The sequence below is a fragment of the Petaurus breviceps genome, unplaced genomic scaffold, assembly GCF_028583685.1.
Source record: "Petaurus breviceps papuanus isolate PSGF00001 unplaced genomic scaffold, PetGlider_PUasm1.0 90808, whole genome shotgun sequence".
Classification (NCBI taxonomy): domain Eukaryota; kingdom Metazoa; phylum Chordata; class Mammalia; order Diprotodontia; family Petauridae; genus Petaurus; species Petaurus breviceps.
This window is the reverse complement of record NW_027187349.1, coordinates 12,209,015-12,227,149: the sequence shown is the minus strand read 5'-3', so window position 1 is coordinate 12,227,149 and position 18,135 is coordinate 12,209,015. Positions and strand designations below refer to the sequence as shown.

At 37.8% G+C, this 18,135-nt stretch overlaps 1 protein-coding gene across 1 annotated transcript in view; it reads left to right on the top strand.

Annotated features, from left to right (window-relative positions):
* Window positions 1-18,135, top strand: part of UNC93A (unc-93 homolog A) — a 46,125-nt gene that overhangs the window by 4,698 nt on the left and 23,292 nt on the right. Inside the window, exons 2-4 of the mRNA XM_069070421.1 lie at window positions 7,934-8,115; window positions 8,547-8,776; window positions 16,646-16,771. Coding sequence (XP_068926522.1) covers window positions 7,934-8,115; window positions 8,547-8,776; window positions 16,646-16,771 — 538 coding nt within the window. The remainder of the gene's footprint in view (window positions 1-7,933; window positions 8,116-8,546; window positions 8,777-16,645; window positions 16,772-18,135) is intronic.

Sequence of the window (18,135 nt, the reverse complement as noted above, 5' to 3'; positions counted from 1 at the left end):
CTTCCTTCCTTCCTTCCTTCCTTCCTTCCTTCCTTCCTTCCTTCCTTTCTCTCTTTCTCTTTCTTTCTTTCCTTCCTTTCCTTTTCTTTCTTCCTTCCCCTCTCTTTCTCCCTTTCTCCCTTTCCTTCTCCCTTTCTTTCTCCCTTTCCTTCTCCCTTTCCTTCTCCTTCTCCCTTTCTTTCTTTCTTTCTTTCTTTCTTTCTTTCTTTCTTTCTTTCTTTCTTTCTTTCTTTCTTTCTTTCTTTCTTTCTTTCTTTCTTTCTTTCTTTCTTTCTTTCTTTCTTTCTTTCTTTCCATTGCATACTGTGAACAAGAAGCTTGGCTGAGTCAGCATGGATAGATCAGTTCAGGAAGCCCCTCACCACAAAGTAAACAGAAATTAATGGCGTCATGTCCCAAACAAAAAGTCCCAAGCAGAGAAAGAGTTTCTGTAATGACTACAGGTTTGAATTACAGAGTAGGTGTTTAAAATGAACAGCTGCTAGAGCCTTCCTTTATAAGGTTACCATACATCTTTTTTTTTTGAGGGGGATAGGTAGGGCAATTGGGCTTGTGACTTGCCCAAGGCCACACAGCTAGTTTTGTGTTAAGTGTCTGAGGTTGGATTTGAACTCAGGTCCTCATGACTCCATGGCTAGTGTCTATTCACTGTGCCACCTAGCTGCCCCACCATACATCTTTTGTATGTATCTTCTATGTACTTATTTATTTACATGTTGACTCTTTCTTTAGAATATCAGTTCATTGAGAGCAAGGACTATTTTTGCTTTATTTGTTTTGCTATGGCTCAATACAGTACATGGCACATTGCAAGCAATAAATACTTGTTGATTGAACAACCTACTGAAATTATCAAGGGAATGTGGAAAGAAAAAAGACTAGAGAAAGATCCCAAAAGAAAGGAGATGAGGTTCTACATGCACGGGGTCTCAGGTCTCTTTAAGGAACACAATAGGGAAAGAACCTTCAAGAATTGTATTTTCCAGTCTTACCAGATTGGATACAAGCATAGAGAGGTGGGGAAAGGGCTTGCTCCACTTACAATATTAATATTGGTTCAGTGTCAGTGGGCTCCTTCACACAGAAAATAGACTTAGCTCTTTAAGTTTTGCTTTTATTGATTTAAATCTCTCTTCTTACCCACTTGTAGTAAGGTTCAAATGACCAAAGCACACTTTTTTGATTTGTAGCAAAGCTGTGGGTGGTGAAGAAATACCAATTTAATGAAATGCTACAGGGTTTTTCAGTAGCGTACAATGGGATAAATTCAATAGCTAATCCTTAAGAATAGGAAAACAGTTTCAGGTCTGAACAACTCTGGCTCTACTCCCAACTCCTCATATAATAAATTTTTTGTTGTTGTTGAATGGCAGCCGACTGTAACCCCTTTTGGGGTTTTCTTGGCAAAGATACTAGGATGATTCACCATTTCCTTCTCCAGCTCATTTTATAGACTAGTAAACTGAGGCAAATAAGGTTAAGTGAAGTGCCCAGGGTCACATGGCTAGTAAGTGTTTGAGGCCAGATTTGAACTCTGGTCTTTTTGACACTAGGCCTGGAATTCTATCCACTCTGCCACCTAGCTGTTATAATAAATCAAGTCTCACATATTTCCTCCCAGAAAGAAGTAGTATGACAGAATAAGAAGAGTTTGGGAAATGGAGTTAGCAAGGCTTGTGTTCAAATTAAGGCTGTGAGACTGTGTGACCCTAAGCAAATTACTTCACTTTCAGCTTTAATTTATTTCCTCATTGGCAAAATGGAGACATGTGGGATGAAAAACCAAATTAAAATTTAATCAAAAACTCAGAGGTTTCTCAGGATAAAAACAGGAAACTTTAATTCTTTTCCCATGGGAAAAGGGCAGCCCTCTTCACGACGGATCAGTGAGAGGAGGCCCCACTAGGACACAATGCAAGATTTTTTAGCCCTAATGCAGTCAAATCACTGCCCACCACTATTCCCTGCTCTCATTGGCTAGGATACAGGTTTGTAGTCTAAACATGAAATCTTCTTCTAATGACAAGGGGCAAAGAAACCTGCACTAACTCCCATTGACTGGGAGGCAAGCCTACAGTCTGGATGTGAAAAGGACAAAGGATGGGGAAACAGAGTAAAGCTAATCCAAATGTGCATGCCTCTATTTGGTAAACACTAAAGCAAGGAAAAGGAAGGGGTCCTGAGTTGCGTGTTTTTCTTAGTGGACCCAGGACTCTGGTCTGTCCAGTCTTACAAAAAGTCTGTCTTTAGTTTCAAACTAATCTCTCTCTCACTCTCTTTCTCTCTGTCTCTCTCTCCTCACTTTGAGAAGTTTTCACAGATATATCCCATTGAGATATAATCCTATTTGTGCTACCTACTTCTGTGGGTATGAGTCAGTGCTTAGTAAAATTTAAAGCACTCAGGTCAACATGATTTATCATTGATTTCTTTTTTCTGTTTCTGATGTTCTCTGGAAATGTTCCTTCCTTCCCACAGTTTTAGGCTGAGACTAGTCTAAACATGATTGTTAGCCTTATTTCCCTCCACCTATTTATTTTGCATTGCTGTGAGAAGGCTTGAAAGTTCTGTCCCAAGATGAATTATTATTGACTTTTTCTCTTTTTTTCCTGACATTCTTAGAAATTGCTCTCTCTTGTCCAGGATTTTAACCAATTGATAAAACAACAGATGTTCATTAAGTACCTACTATGCATAATACACTGTGAAAAATATAACTATATGGGCCTTCAAAGAGTTTACAAACTAGATGGAAAGAAAAGACATATCTATATCTATCTATCTATCTATCTCTCTATCTATATCTATTCACACATATGTATATATTTCATGTGTATATGTGTGTGTATGTGTGTGTGTGTGTGTGTGTGAAAAATCCCTAATGATAAGAGATACAATACATGTAAGAGCCAAATCTGGAATGGACCATTTTCTACAAAAGTAGGTTTAGCCAACCTAAGTAGCTTTGTTATAAGGAAGCCACTAAAAGAGCGCAGAACCTACCCTAAACAGCAGTCACTTGATATTCATTCTAAATACAGATATATGGAAGCCAAGGGCAGCTCTAGCTTAAAATATAAATCCCATTTGCAAAATTTTATAGCTTAATAAGAACACAGAACATAGGCTAGAACCAGGTTGCAAAAGGCACTAAATAGCAGTTTATGAAGATTGAATTTTATCATCCACTCAGTATGAAACAATTTAAGATGATCAAATGAGAAACAGACGGAAAAGAGACACTTGGTTTTAGAGTAGAAAGGGATCTTGTAGATCATTTAGTTTAATCCCATCATTCTATAGGGGACAAAGCAAAGACCTAAATAGGTCAAGGTCACACAGGTAATAAGCAGTAGAGCTGAGATTCCAACTGAGGTCTTTGGATTCCAATATGTGCTTCCCTCTACACTAAAAGCTGTCTCTTCATGTTTACAGTAATTAAACAGGCTATGGTTTGCCAGGCAAATTGGAGCAGGGATAGGCTGGTGACAAGAATAAAAGAGTTCCTTTATAGTAGCTTTGGTTTGAGATGATAAAGGTCTAATTCAAGATGGAGGAAGTGGTATTGAAAAAGGAGAGAGATGATGTTGCATTTTGGGGGGTTTTCTTGGCAAGGATACTAGAGTAGTTTGCTTTTTCCTTCTCCAGTTCATTTTATAGATGAGCAAACTGGGGCAAAAAAAGATAAAGTGACTCTCCAGGCTCTCACAGCCAGTAAGTGTCTGAGGCCAAATTTGAACTCAGGTATTCCTGACTCCAGGTCCTGTGCTCTATCCACTGCACCCCCTAGCCACCCCAGATTAGAGATAACATGAAGGAAAAATTGACAGGACTTAGTGACTGAGTGTGGAGTGGGAGCAAAAGGAAGGAGACTCAGACGACTGATTGGGAAAATGATGGAAAAGTGAAGTTGGTTTTGGTGGGGAAGTGATGAGATAAGTCTTGAATATGATTAATTTGAGGAAAGGGCAGAAACTGAAGTATTATAATGAGAAAAAATGCAGAAGTATCCTTGTGGAGTTATGAGCCACATAGAATAGAATTAAAGTCACAAGTATGCTTGACGTCTCAGAAGAATTGTGGATAAAGGGAGAAGAACTGAAGGTCAAGAACAGCATCATACTCCTTTCCCCCAACATGGCGCCGAAGGTGAAGAAGGAAGCTGTTGTCCACCCCAAGACAGAAGCCAAGTCCAAGGCCTTGAAGGCCAAGAAGGCAGTGCTGAAGGGCATCCATAGCCACAAAAAGAAGAAGATCCGAACATCCCCCACCTTCCGGTGACCCAAGACACTGAGACTTCGAAGGCAGCCCAAATACCCTCGGAAGAGTGCCCCTCCCAGAAACAAGCTCGATCACTATGCCATCATTAAGTTTCCTTTGACCACCGAGTCTGCTATGAAGAAGATTGAGGACAACACCACCCTAGTCTTCATTGTGGATGTCAAGGCCAACAAGCATCAGATCAAGCAGGCCGTAAAGAAGCTGTATGACATCGATGTGGCCAAGGTCAACACACTGATCCGGCCCAACGGAGAGAAGGCCTATGTTCGTCTTGCTCCTGACTATGATGCTTTAGATGTTGCCAACAAAATTGGAATCATCTAACTTGCTGTGTCCCCATTCCACCTACAATAAAAATAAAGTTTTCCAGAAAAAAAAAACAGTATCATAGAGAAGGTTGGCAGTAAAGCGGTCAGGTGAAGTAAGTGGTCCAAACAAAGAAAAGGAAGGATAAATACAAAAGGAAAGTTTGAAAAGGAAAAAGAAAAATTTAGAAATTGTGGTGTCTCAGAAATTAAACTAGAAGAGAGTTTTAAGAAGCCAGGGGTAGATAAAAAAAGAGAATTTTTATGCAAATTTGGTACAAATCATGGTATCCTTGCATATTTTAAATTTCTTTAAACTTTAATATATTTTCCTAATTAAATGTAAAAACAATTTTTAACATTTTTCCCCAATTTTGTGTTCCAAATTCTCTCCCTCCACCCTATCCCTTTGAGAAGGCAAGCAATTTGATATAGGTTATATGTGTGTAGTCACATTACAAGAATTTTTTAAAGGACTTGGAAACCCTTTTAATGTATAGGTGAATTAGTGATAAATTCTGATAATAGGATTGGGAAGAATGCCTTTTATTTGGATGTATTCAGCACCTTCACTAGAGCTTGGCTGATGGTCAGGGCACAGTGGAGAATTCTCTTTTTGTCCTTTGGTACCTTAATTTTGTGTGGGTCCAGAAATGCTGATGTTATATCAATTTTACAGCTCTCCAAAATGGCATTGAGTGGAAGCAAATTAAGAGTGGGATAGATCTGGCAAGGTGTTGTTGAACAATTCTGTCACTGTCTTCACAAATGGCCTCCTCATGTCACTCAGGGATAAGTTACTTCCTATCAGGCATAAAGGTTGACTTTCAAAGTCTGAGGCCAACTCTTGTTCCTCTTCGTATGCCCAATGTCGTACGTTTAGAAGATTCTCACATTTTGATTGGTTTAAAAACACAGCTGGGAAAATTGCTGTCAGAAGGAGATGGTGGTGCTTGTTAGGGTATGTGAAGCTTACAGTTGAACTTTTCCTCAAATAAGGCTAACTGACATACCAGAGCAGTTAGTATATGAGTTGGTGAATATTGATTTTGTTCTATGAAAATATAATACTTTATTAAATAACGGCAGGAAATAATTAATCACTTTATTTAACCAATCAATCAGTCAGCAGGCATTTTGTACCAATTACGTGTCAGGCACTGGTTTAGACACCTGAGATATAAAGACAGAAGTAAACTAGACCCTGCCTCCAAGGAGCTTACATTCTGACAGGGAAAACAACACACACAACACACAGAAAACAGATACAGGGTAATCTTAGTGGAGGAGGCCCTAAAAGATTGGTGGATATAGACTGGGAAACAATTCATACAGATAGAGAAGGTTGATCTGTCTTGAAGGAAGACTGGGATTCCAAGAGATGGAGGTGAGAAAGGAGACCATTCTGGGATGGAGAAGAGTCATTGCAAGGGTCACAGAGATAAGGTGTCATATGTGAGAAACAGTAATAAGGCTAGCATCACTGAAATGTCCATAGAGTATATGACTTTATCAACTCCCATGGGTTCAATTATTGTCTCTAAGCATTGCTCCAATATTTGTTCCTGATAGCAGACCACGAAGAGCATTAAATGCCAAACAGAATTCACACTTTATTCTAGAGATGATTAGGGGTGTGTGTGTGTGTGTGTGTGTGTGTGTGTGTGTGTGTGTGTGTGTGTGTGTGTGAGAGAGAGAGAGAGAGACAGACAGACAGACAGACAAAGACAGAGAGACAGAGATGGTCAGACCTAAAGTTTTGAGCTTCACTGGTATCTGAAGAGAGGATGGATTGGGGAGAGACTTGAGGCAAGGAATGCAAATACAAGACTTTTGCAAAACTTAGAAGTATGATGTGATCTTTTCTTTATGTTTAGGTAATCATTGATCATTATATGTTCTCTACTTATCATATACTGAATCTGTTCCTAATCCTGCTTATTGCTTTGGAAATTAAAACCTGGATCTAGACATTCCTATTTTACTTAATGGACATGAAAGCTCTTCCTTCTTTGCTTAAAGTTTGAGAGAAACTTTATTTGCTTCTTGTCCTGTCTAGTTTCTTATTTCCAATCTGTGTGAGGGAAACCATGTGGGTATCTGTTCTCTGAGAACATTTTCAAAACATTTTGTCAAACAATTTTTATTCTTGAGTTTTGAGTCAAAAAAGAGGGAGAAAAAAACATATTGGATTTATTTTTTTTTTTGTCCACAAACTTTCCAAATAACCCTATGACTACATTCTACAATCAAGTTATGGTTTCTTTGGTGTGAAACCAGAATAATCACCTGTTTCTTTTATGAAGGAAAAGGGATTCATGTTGGACTTATTTTACTAATTAATATTAAAGATTATTCATTACTTCCCTCAATAGCTTTTGTAGCATTTCCCCTAAACTTCGCTAAATTTGTAAATGAGGTTTGTCCTTTTCCCCTTCAGAGAATTTTAAAGCTAGTTTAGTATGAACACACAGATTTTTTTTGAAAATTGCTAAATTTTTAATGTCACTTTAAATTCCAAATAAGTCTCTCCTCTATCAACCAAGTCTGATATCATATATAGCCTCACACTTCAATAGCAAAGAGAGGGATGTGCATCCTTGTACCTTTTTTTTTTTTGTCCAAGCTAAATTTAGTTGTGGTAATTTCATAGCATTTGGTTTTGATTTTTGTTTTTCTTTCCATTTACATCATTGTAGTCACTTTGCATATTTTTTCTTGGTTGTATTCAATTTACTTTGCATGAGGTTATTATATGTCTTCTCATGGTTTTCTTCTTTTTCATTATTTTATTTACAGAGTAATAATATTCAAATACATTCACATACCACAATTATGATATTCATATAGGAGGACTTCTACTTTGTTTCAAGTTCATTGCTCCTACAAAAAAAAGTGATGGTATAAAATTTTACTTTTTCTTTATACCTCCTCATGGAATTTGAGATATGGTACTTGTCATACCACTAACTTCCTGTCAGAGAGCTGATGAATTTGTAATTCAGAAAGACATTTATTTTTGGTCATAGACAAAGTGAAGATTTATTTTGTTGAACGATTTTTATGCTCAGGATTTTCTTTTTCTTTTTTTCTTTCTTTCCTTTTTTTCCTTTCTTTCTTTTTGCTCAGTTGATGTGTGTGGATGCCCATGGGAAGGACAGATTACAAATTAATTTAAAATAAATTTATAAATTTATCTCTACAAAGGGAAAAAAAGAGCTGGTTTTTGCTTGAGTATTCAAAGTTTTTTGGGGGAAAAACAGAATAACTGAATGATCTTTTCTTTTGCACCTTTCTTGAATTCATGTAACTAACTTTGGGTTCTTTGTATTTGTTTGTTTTCACAGAGCAGCCTTAATTATCAGGAAGGCCTAGGGGTGGCTACACTCAGCGTTGTCTATGGATCCCTGATCCTGTCTTCCATGTTCCTTCCTCCAATTCTCATTAAGAAATTTGGCTGCAAGTGGACCATCACAGTCTCCATGTGCTGCTATGTCGCTTTCTCTCTGGGAAACTTCTATGCCAGCTGGTATACCTCCTCTTCTTTTTTCTAGTAAAAGCCCTAGCCTTCCACAAACTGCATCCTGTTACACAATAGGTATAGGGCAAATATGGAGAGAAGCCAGTGATGGAAGATGCCAGAAAAGATCAATAGAATCCTTGTTCCTTGTACTCTAGCAGCATCACACAGCATTCCAGCTGAGGAGGCCTGGGCTTTCTTATCATTTCAGCACCTTCCAATTAGAAATATCTGGCAACCATCTACTGAACTTTTCAGCACCAGAATTCCCTGGCATTTAATGCCTTCTTTACCCATATACCTCAGCTAAAATCTATGTTGCTCACCTGTTTCTTTAAGTGTGATGGTGAATGGTGTGTCTTTCTCCATTATTTCTCTCCAAAAGACAATAAAAAGAACATGTCATTTTGTGATGACCAACTGAGATTCTCTTTTTGTAGGTATACTTTGATCCCCACTTCCATAATCCTGGGTGTAGGAGGAGCCCCACTGTGGTCAGCCAAATGCACTTACCTTACAATTAGTGGAAATATGTATGCAGAGAAGACAGGAAAACTTGGGAAAGATGTTGTCAACCAGTATTTTGGCATCTTCTTTCTCATATTTCAGTCCTCTGGTGTCTGGGGGAATTTGATTTCATCTCTGGTGCTTCAGCAAGAGTCTACCAAAGGTAAAGGAGCTAGCTGAAATACTGCTCAAAGAAGGGTGTAATTTCTTTTGTGGTAAGCAAGAAAAATATGTTGATTCAGTCTTTAAAAGATAATTTTGTTTTCTAATTAATAAATATTTTCTCTCCCTCTCCCACTCCTCCCTCCCAGATAAAAAACAAGAAAAAAAATTAAAACTCTTTTAATAAACATTCACAGTCAAGCAAAGCAAATTCCTTCATTGGCCATGTCCAAAAATGTATGGTTCAATCTCAATTGTGAATCCATCCCCTCTCTCTCAGAAGATATGTAACATACTTCATATTTAGTTTTCATACAGGTCTAGTAGTGGCCTTGCTGGGTCAAAGGGTATTTGTGGTTTAGGGATTTGGGGGGCATGGTTCCAATGACTTTTCAGAAGCCTGGGTCAATTCTCAACACTGCCAGCCACAGATTAGTATGTCTGTTTTCCTTTAGTCCCTTCAACACTTGACATTTCTATGTATGTTACTTATGCCAATCTGGTGCCTGTAAGGTCGAACCACAGAGGTGCTTTACTTCTCATTTATCTGATTATTCGTGGTTTGGGAGTATCACTATGGTTTTTGATAGTTTAGATTTCTTCCTTCAAAAAGCTGTTATTCATATCCTTTGATCATTTAGCTATTGGATAGTTGCTGATTCAGCCTGAGGACATTTCTTTATTCCCTTTGCAGTCTATGTTGAGAGAATACAATATGGCATGTAATCAACTTTGCAGAATTATTTAGTCATTGTTTGCCCTTTCAGACTTTCTACATAATGTAAAATTAGCTTGGCTTTCTTCCCCTCCTCCCACAAACTCAATCATTCTACTTCTCTACTAGGTTTAAGGGTCACATAGTCATAATAATTCAAGTCAGATGTGTATTTTATCAGATGTTCTGGGAACCAGGGACTGCCAACTGCTTGGAGACTAACACGTTGAGTCATCCAGGATCAAAGTTTCTCCTTGCACATATCCTCCTACTACGCCCATCTGTTTGTAAGTGCCTTTGGGCACACGCACATATAAAATTGTGTCACATAATGGTTTTTAAACCCATTTACCGTTAGTAAAGAATATATGCTGAAAATTCAAAGATCAAATGAAAGAAAATTCTTTGATTAGTAATAGCTTCAATTTATATAATACTTTACCATTTATAAAACTAACCCTCAAAGGGAGGGAGGACACTTTGCTCTGTTCCCCATTTCTATCACCACCCTGCCCTTATGGATGAATGGAAAATGTATCTAATGGATATGTCCTTTCATAGTCTACCAGTAAATGCCTCACTGTCCAATTCAACAATTCTTTCAGCTGTTTCCTATGATTGCCAATAACACCCTCAATTATTCTCATACCTTCAGTGTCATCCTTAATTCCTCACTTTCATTCACCTCAATATCTAAATCCTGTCAGTCAGTAAGTCAACAAGTATGAAGAAGTGCTTCCTATGTGTCAGACACTGTGCTAAGTGCTGTAAATACTAATCAGATTAAAAAGATGGTCCCTCTTTCAAGGAAACTCATCTAGTGGGAGAGACAACATACAAATAACCCTGCATGTAAAAGAACATGTAAATGGAAGGGAACCTCCAATAAGAAGGCAATGTTTCAATTTTTACCTAACCTTTAACTATTGAATGAGTCAGAAACACTGAGACCTGGGAAAGACTTTAACTTATAAAGGTCATGGTCTTCCACTGTATCTGGGGCCATTGCCATTGGACTCTAATGACTCGAGGCGAGAGTGAGGCTGATGACTTTGCACATCTCTGCCTCATTTAAATCCAATTCACTTGCAAGTCAAGACACCTCCCTCCTCATGTCATTGGTCTTCTTCAAGAATGAAAGATGGGGGTGGCTAGGTGGTACAGTGAATAGAGCACTGGGCCTGGAGTCAGGAGTACCTGAGTTCAAATCTGACCTCAGACACTTAACACCAAAACTAGCCATGTGACTTTGGGTAAGTCACTTAACCCCAATTGCCCTCCAAAAAGACAAAAAAAAAGAATGAAGGATGAACAACAGCAACAACAATTGGGCAGAAAGGAGGAATGGTAAAACTCTCCTGCAGAAGATGAGGTTTGAAGGAAGGCAGGGAAATTAGGAAGAAGGTATGAAAGGGGACCATTGCAAGACTGTTTTATTCTAGTGCAAATACAGTTGGGAGATGGAGTGTCATATTTGAGGAAGAGTAAATAGACCAGTGTAACTGAATTGTAGAGTGCATAGACAAGATTGAAGTATAAGGAGACTAAAAAGGTCATCCAGTTATTACTTTTCCCACTTGATGAATGAGGACACTGAATCTCAAAGAGTTAAGTGACTTACAGCCACTGGACTAGTAAGTGACATAGGTGGAAGGTGAATCCAAATCTCCTGGCTCTCATTCCTCAATATTCTTCAAGTTGGCTGCTGGACCCTACAGTCTACTGAAATTCTTCTCTCCAAGCTTTCTTATAACCTCCAAGTTCTTTTTCATGAGTCTCCTCCTCTTTGACTTTTCTACAGCATATGGCACCTCTTAATTCTTAATCCTCTCTCTTCTCATGACTTCTGCCATACTATGCTCTCCTTGTTCTTTTCTAGATTTCGAATTGATCTTTCTTGGTTAGCTTTGTAAGCTTTCTTTGAGGAGTTCAAGTTGCCTGGACCGACTGAACTCCATCGTAGGGTGCCAAAAGTGGTGGTAAAAGTGATGGCAGATGCCTCACTGCTGGTGATCTTTGAAAGATAATGAAAAATGGGAGAAATCCCTAAGGCATCAGAGGACAGAATTTGCCTCCATTTTTGCCAAAGAAAGAAAATGTATACTAATTGGCTAGTGAGTTGTAATTTGATTCCTGGCAAAATTCTATGGTGTATTATTAAAAGCATGATTAGTGAATATGTAGAAAAATCAGTTACAATGATCCAACATGACTTTGTGAAGAACATGATCATGTCACATTCTGCTTAGTTCTTTTTCCAATATGTTTACCAAACTATTTGATCAGGGCCACCAACCCATATACAAGGATTCCTACAGGCAGCATATTAGCTTAGAAAATGACCTCTCTGTCTCACTTAAATCCAGTTCACGCACAAGTCAAGATGTTACTCTTCTGATGTCATTGGTTCTCTTTGAGAATGAAGCACAAACAACAATTATCTATATTTTATTGTATTTTTATTTATTTTCTAATACATATTTCCAAATTACATTTTAATCCGGTTTGTCCTATTCTTGGGAATGTTGCATTGTGATCCATTGGCTGTGTATTTGATACCTCTACTGTAGATAACATTGGCTTAAATTTTAACACCGACTTTGACAAAGACTGTCATAATATGTTTGTGGGAAAAGTGAATAGAGGTGATATAGATGCAGTGCAAATATATGAATCTTGTCAATGGTTGAATGGTCAGAACCAGAGAGTAGTCGTTAGTGGGTCCATATTAATTGGAAAGGTCTTGAGGGCACCTCAGGGATCTGAACTTAGTATTGTGACATTTGACATTTTATTCATGACCTGGAAAAAGGGTTAAATGGTATCCTTATCTTTGTGCAGATGGCACAAATTTGGTACGGATAACTAATTCATTGGATAAATAGTCAGGATTCAGAAAAATCTGGACTATAAGAAAATTGGACCAAAAAGAAATGAAATATGGTAAAGAATATAAACCTCACATTTAGGTTAAAAATAATCAACTCACAAGTACAAAACAAGAGAGGCATGGCTGTACAGAATTTTATTTTAAAAAACTGAATTTTAGTGGATTTCTAAGTGAATATGAATTAGTGGTGTGGTCAAGAAAGCCACATGATCTTAGAGATGGATTCCAGTCCATTATCCACACTAGCTTCCTACAAGTCTATGACAAAGTACAAACTTTTTTGTTTAGTTTTTTAAAGTCCTTTAAAACTTGGCCCCAACATTGCAGCCTAAATATATATTGCTTTCCTCTTTCAAATTATATACAATTCAGCCTGATTTTCTTCCTGTATCTCATATATAGCCCTCCAAATTCAGTCTCCATGCTTTTTCATGCACCACACTGGGAATTCCTTCTCTCATCTCTGTGTTATAGAATCATGTGTTAAAAGAAAACTTTCAACACAAAGCCTTTCCTAATCCTCCATTTGCTAGGGCCTTCTTTCACAAACTATCATCTGTTTATCTACCTTGCATTTCTCTTCTTCAGTTCAATACACATTTTTTAATTTAGTATTTTATTTTTCCCCAGTTAAATGTAAAACTAATTTTTAACATTTGTTTTTAGAACTTTCAGTTCCAAATTCTCTCCCTTCCTCCTTCCCCACCCCCATTAAGAAGGCAAGCAATTCAATATAGGTTATACATGTGTAGTCAGGCAAAACATTTCCCTAATAGTCAGGTTGTAAAAGAAAACATAAACCCCAAAAAACCCTCAAGAAAAATAAATTAAAGAAAGTATGCTTCAGACTGCATCCAGACACTATCAGTTCTTTCTTTGGGGATGGATAGCATTTTTCATTATAAGTCCTTCAGAGTTGTCTTGGATCGGAGTATAGCTAAGTCTTACAATATTGCTGTTACTTTGTACACAGTACATTTCACTTTGCATCAGCACATGCAAGTCTCTCCAGGCTTTTCCAAGATCACCCTACTCATCATTTCCCATCACACATAGTATTTCATCATAATCACATACCACAACTTGTTCAGTCATTCACTAGTTAATGGGCATCCCTTCAATTTCCATTTTTTTTTTGCTTTTTGGAGGGCAGTTGGGGTTAAGTGACTTGGCCAAGGTCACACAGCTAGTTTTTTGTGTTAAGTGTCTGAGGTCACATTTGAACTCAGGTCCTCCTGACTCCAGGGCCGGTGCTCTATTCACTATGCCACCCAGTCACCCCAATTTCCAATATTTTTTGTTTCAGGGGAAGAGAGAGTAGGGCCCTATGGCAATACTGTAGATAGAGTGGTAGACTTAGGGTCAGGAAGACTTGGCTCTAGCTTTAGATTCTGTCTCTGATGCTCCCTAGCTGCACAACTCTTGCAAGTCACTTACAGTCTCTGTCAGTTGAAGTTGCTGTTATTATTGATTATGATGAACAGAGAGAAGAGGAGATATTGTAGGGAGGTTATAACTAGAACTTAGCAAAAGCAGATTTGCCTTGGAAATGGGTGGTGAAGCAAAAGTCAGGGATGCATCTGTGGGGGTGACACTTAAACCATGGTTGATGATGGACTAAGATGCATTGTATGCTTAAAAAGAATGTCACTTTAAGACACCTCAGCAGAGTTATAAGGTTCTAGGAGCCCTAAACATTATCATGCTTGTATCTCATTATTTTTTCAGTTTTACATTTCTCCAATATATTACTTTATCTTTTTATTATATTATTTATCCTTGCCTAGGTAAATTATGTTAACTAATGCTTCAAAATAAAGTAATGATGCATTCTTCATCGGAAGAATGATAGTGCCCTTAATACAAAATAAGGAATTTTGAAAGAAGGGTAGGATTAAGGGAAAAGATGATGATTTCAATTTTGAAAGTGTTGGAATTGAGATACTGATGGGACATGTTCAAGTGAGTTTGTCTATTAGGCAGTGAATGATGAGGGATACATTTTCAGAAGAGAGATTAAAATTTTTGTTCTTTAGTGTTTTTTCAGTCATGTCCAACTCTTCGTAATCTCATTTGGGGTTTTCTTGGCAAAGATACAGAAGTGGTTTGCCTTTTCCTTCTCTAGATCAATTTACAGATGAAAAAAAACTGAGGCAGACAGGTTCCGTGACTTGCCAGGATCCAATAGCTAGTAAGCATAGCTTAGCAAGTAAGATTTGACGTCAGAAAGATGAGTCTTCCTGATTCCATGCCTGATATTTTATATGCTACAATGAATGATGGGGGATTTGGGTTCAGAAAAGAGATTAAAGTTAGATGCATTTATTTGGAAACTCTTTCCATGCAGATGATAATTAAACTAGTAGTAGTTCAGAGTAGCAAGAGAGGTTGCTTGAAGAGTTGAAGATCTAGAGTGGACTGTTAGGACACACACATGCTTGGGGGGTGGAAGGAGCACAGCACCAGCAAAGAAGACTAAGAAAGAACAGCCAGACAGATGATAAGCAGGAGACAACAGTACTGCTAAAACTAAGACAGAAAGCTCGAAGAAAGGGATAGACAACTGTTCAAAGTTGCAGAAGTCAAGGATAGATGAGCACTGGAAGAGACAATTATATTTAACAGTGAAAAGACTGTTGTTAACTTTGGACAGAGTGGCTTCAGTGGAGCTGTGGGATTGTAAGCTAGATTTTAAATGATTGAGAACTAAGTGGGTGGTTAAAAAAATAGTAGAGGCAGTAAGAGCTCACTATAGAGGATAGAAGGAAATCTTACCAAGGAGAGTGAATCCTCTCGAGTACCTGTACTATGCTATTTCCCCAACTAACAAGCATGTGTGTCCCCTAACAGTCCACCCTAGACTTTCTACTCTTTTTTTGTTTTTTGCTTTTTGGAGGGGGAGGGGAGGGCAATTGAGGTTAAGTGACCTGTCCAAAGTTGCATGGCTAATAAGTGTTAAGTGTCTGAGGTAGGATTTAAACTCAGGTCCTCTTGACTCCAGGGCCAGTGCTCTATTCACTGCACCACCTAGCTGCCCCATAGACCTTCTACTCTTTAAGTAACCTCTCTTGTATATGTACAAATACACACACACAGTGCTTTTAAGACTTCTAAAGTTCTTTGCAAATATTATCCCATTTTATCACTACAACAACTTTAGGTGATAGATGGTATTATTACCCCTATTTTTATCGATGAGGAAACTGAGGCAGTCAGAGGTTAAATGACCTACCTAAAGTCACACAGCTATTAAGTGTTCAAGGCCAGATTTGAACTGAGCTCTTCCTAATTCCATATTCAGTACTTTATCCATTGTGACACATACCTGTCCAGAAAACATCCCAAAATGTCTTTAAAATTCTTCCTTTTAAAATCATATGGAGAAAATTATAGCTTGAATTACTTAGCAAAATAAATTTCTGAACTTTTTTGAAAATAATTGTAGATTTAAAACCAGAAGGGACCTTACAAGTTCCCTCACCTCTTTAAAAAACAGGTGAGTATACTGATCCCTGAAGACGTTAAATAAATTTCTTGAGAGTATAAGGTAAGAAATACCATAGCCAGGATTCAAATCCAGATTTTCTGACTCCAAAATTAGTGCTGTTTACTGTGTTTTGTTTCTAGTGCTAGATTACTCAGTAGGCACAATAGGAATGTGTCAAGAAACTTCCACAGTCAGGAGAAATGAAGGAGAAAACAGAAGTCATACTGGCAATTAATCAGAGATGTACTGCTGTATGGTACCATTTTCAAACCATTTATTTACATACTAGTCATGTCCACATCCATCTGTACTAACCATTCTTCAGTCACAGCAATGGAGCCCTGTCTTCTAGGTCTTGACACAGCACAAAAGCTGTGCTTAAGGGATAAACTCTAGAGAGTTTTATGGTTATGAAGCTCTCCAAACATAGCTAAGCTGATCCTCAGATAATAGATACACAGTTAATCAGATGTCCCATGTTTGAAGAATTTCCATTTTGGGAGGAAGTGCCAGAGTTTACAGTTGTCTGGCATAGCCTTTGGGGACCCAGGGTCATCTCCAAACCATGATAAGGCATCAGAAGAGAGCTCCAGTGACAACCTGGTAATTGGTTTTTAAGTATAAATAATGTGAGAATATTTTCAAAGTCCTGGTGTCAAGGGGTCATACAGGATCATAATCTATCATTGCTGGATTTCAGAAATTTACTCCAATTTATTATTTGCAATCAGTGGGACAGTACCCAGTACTCTAATGTGTTTATATTCTAATTTTACAGGAGAAATCCTAGAAGACCAACTGATGCACTGTGGAGCAAGTGATTGTTTTACAGCCAGCACACCTGCAAACTATACTCAGCACCCAACAAATGAGTTAATTTACACCCTGCTGGGCATCTATACCGGTATGTGCCTAGAATAAATAGCCACTAATTATTAATGGTAAGGAAACTATGGGCAACTGAAATCTCTTCCTTTTCTTGTGTTTACCAAAAAAAAAAAAGACCACCCCCCGAAATTAAAGAATTTCTCTTCTAGGAGATATCTGATAAATTTATGAAGGGTTGGTTTGCTTTGGCTAGTCTTTTTCATGGGAAATTAGATATATCAGAGTTACTCTTATCCCATTGTAAACTCATCCCATTGTCAAAGCTAAGACTAATGATTTATTGGTGAAATTCAGTGAACCAAAACTATCACATTTGGTGGTTTTCTCCCTGAAGCCCCAGAAGCTCGTGTACAAAGTCAATATTTCATGAAATATCAGCCCTGTATCTGAATATGCCCATACCCTTCTGTGTTCTGAAGTAATTTTCTTTTCAGACCATGATCTTGTTCATGGAAAGTATTTTGTGTCTTCAGAGAATTACTCTGTAGATCCCTGCTTGCCAGTTGGTGTTCACAAGATCCAGAGAATTATTCTGAGCAATTCAAATGATGAGAGGTTGGGATTTGCTGATAAGAGTCAGCTTGCAGGCAGTAATTACACAAACTTTTGTGAGACAGTATTTCTGAGGTACCACTTGGGTCTTAGATTAGAAGGTGCAACAAGGGATGATAAATTACCCTCACAATCAGGAACCAGTAACCATATTTCATTTCTATGGTTGCATAATTCAAACATAGAGTGGTAAGACAATAAATAATTCACCACTCATCCTAAGATCCAGTTCTAATTCCAGTCAGTTCTGAAATCTCTAGATACATAGTCAAGGACAAATGATGTGAACAAAACCTAAGGTCATATTTGGCTGATCTCTCTGCCTAAAGGTGGAAGCATTTATACCATCCCTTTGTGTTCTAGGCTAGTTCTGTCAACTATAAAAGAGACAAATAAAGAAGAGATTACATATCAATATTTCTCAAATGTTTTCTGCCAAAGATTATTCTCAGTGTCCAAGAGGCAATGTGGGACAGGAGTAAAAACATGGGATGGGGCTGCATTGCAGGATTGAGTTTCAATCTTATCTCTTCTCCTAGCTAGTTAGTGGAAGCTAGGGAAATCCCAAATTCTCTAGACCTCAGTTTCTTCATCTGTAAAATGAGTAAACTGGACTTGATAACCTCAACAGTATCTTCCATTTCTAGGACTATGCTTCTATGATCTCTCCAGTCTCTTCCAGACTCTGTGCATACTTGTTTTTAGTGTTTTTATGTTTTCTTCCTTTGTTCCATTACCATGAGTTCGTTTTTAACCTCCTAATTATTAACAGGCATCCATCTCATTGTTTTCCTTTCTTCTCTGGTGAATCACTATGTCTTTGCTTTT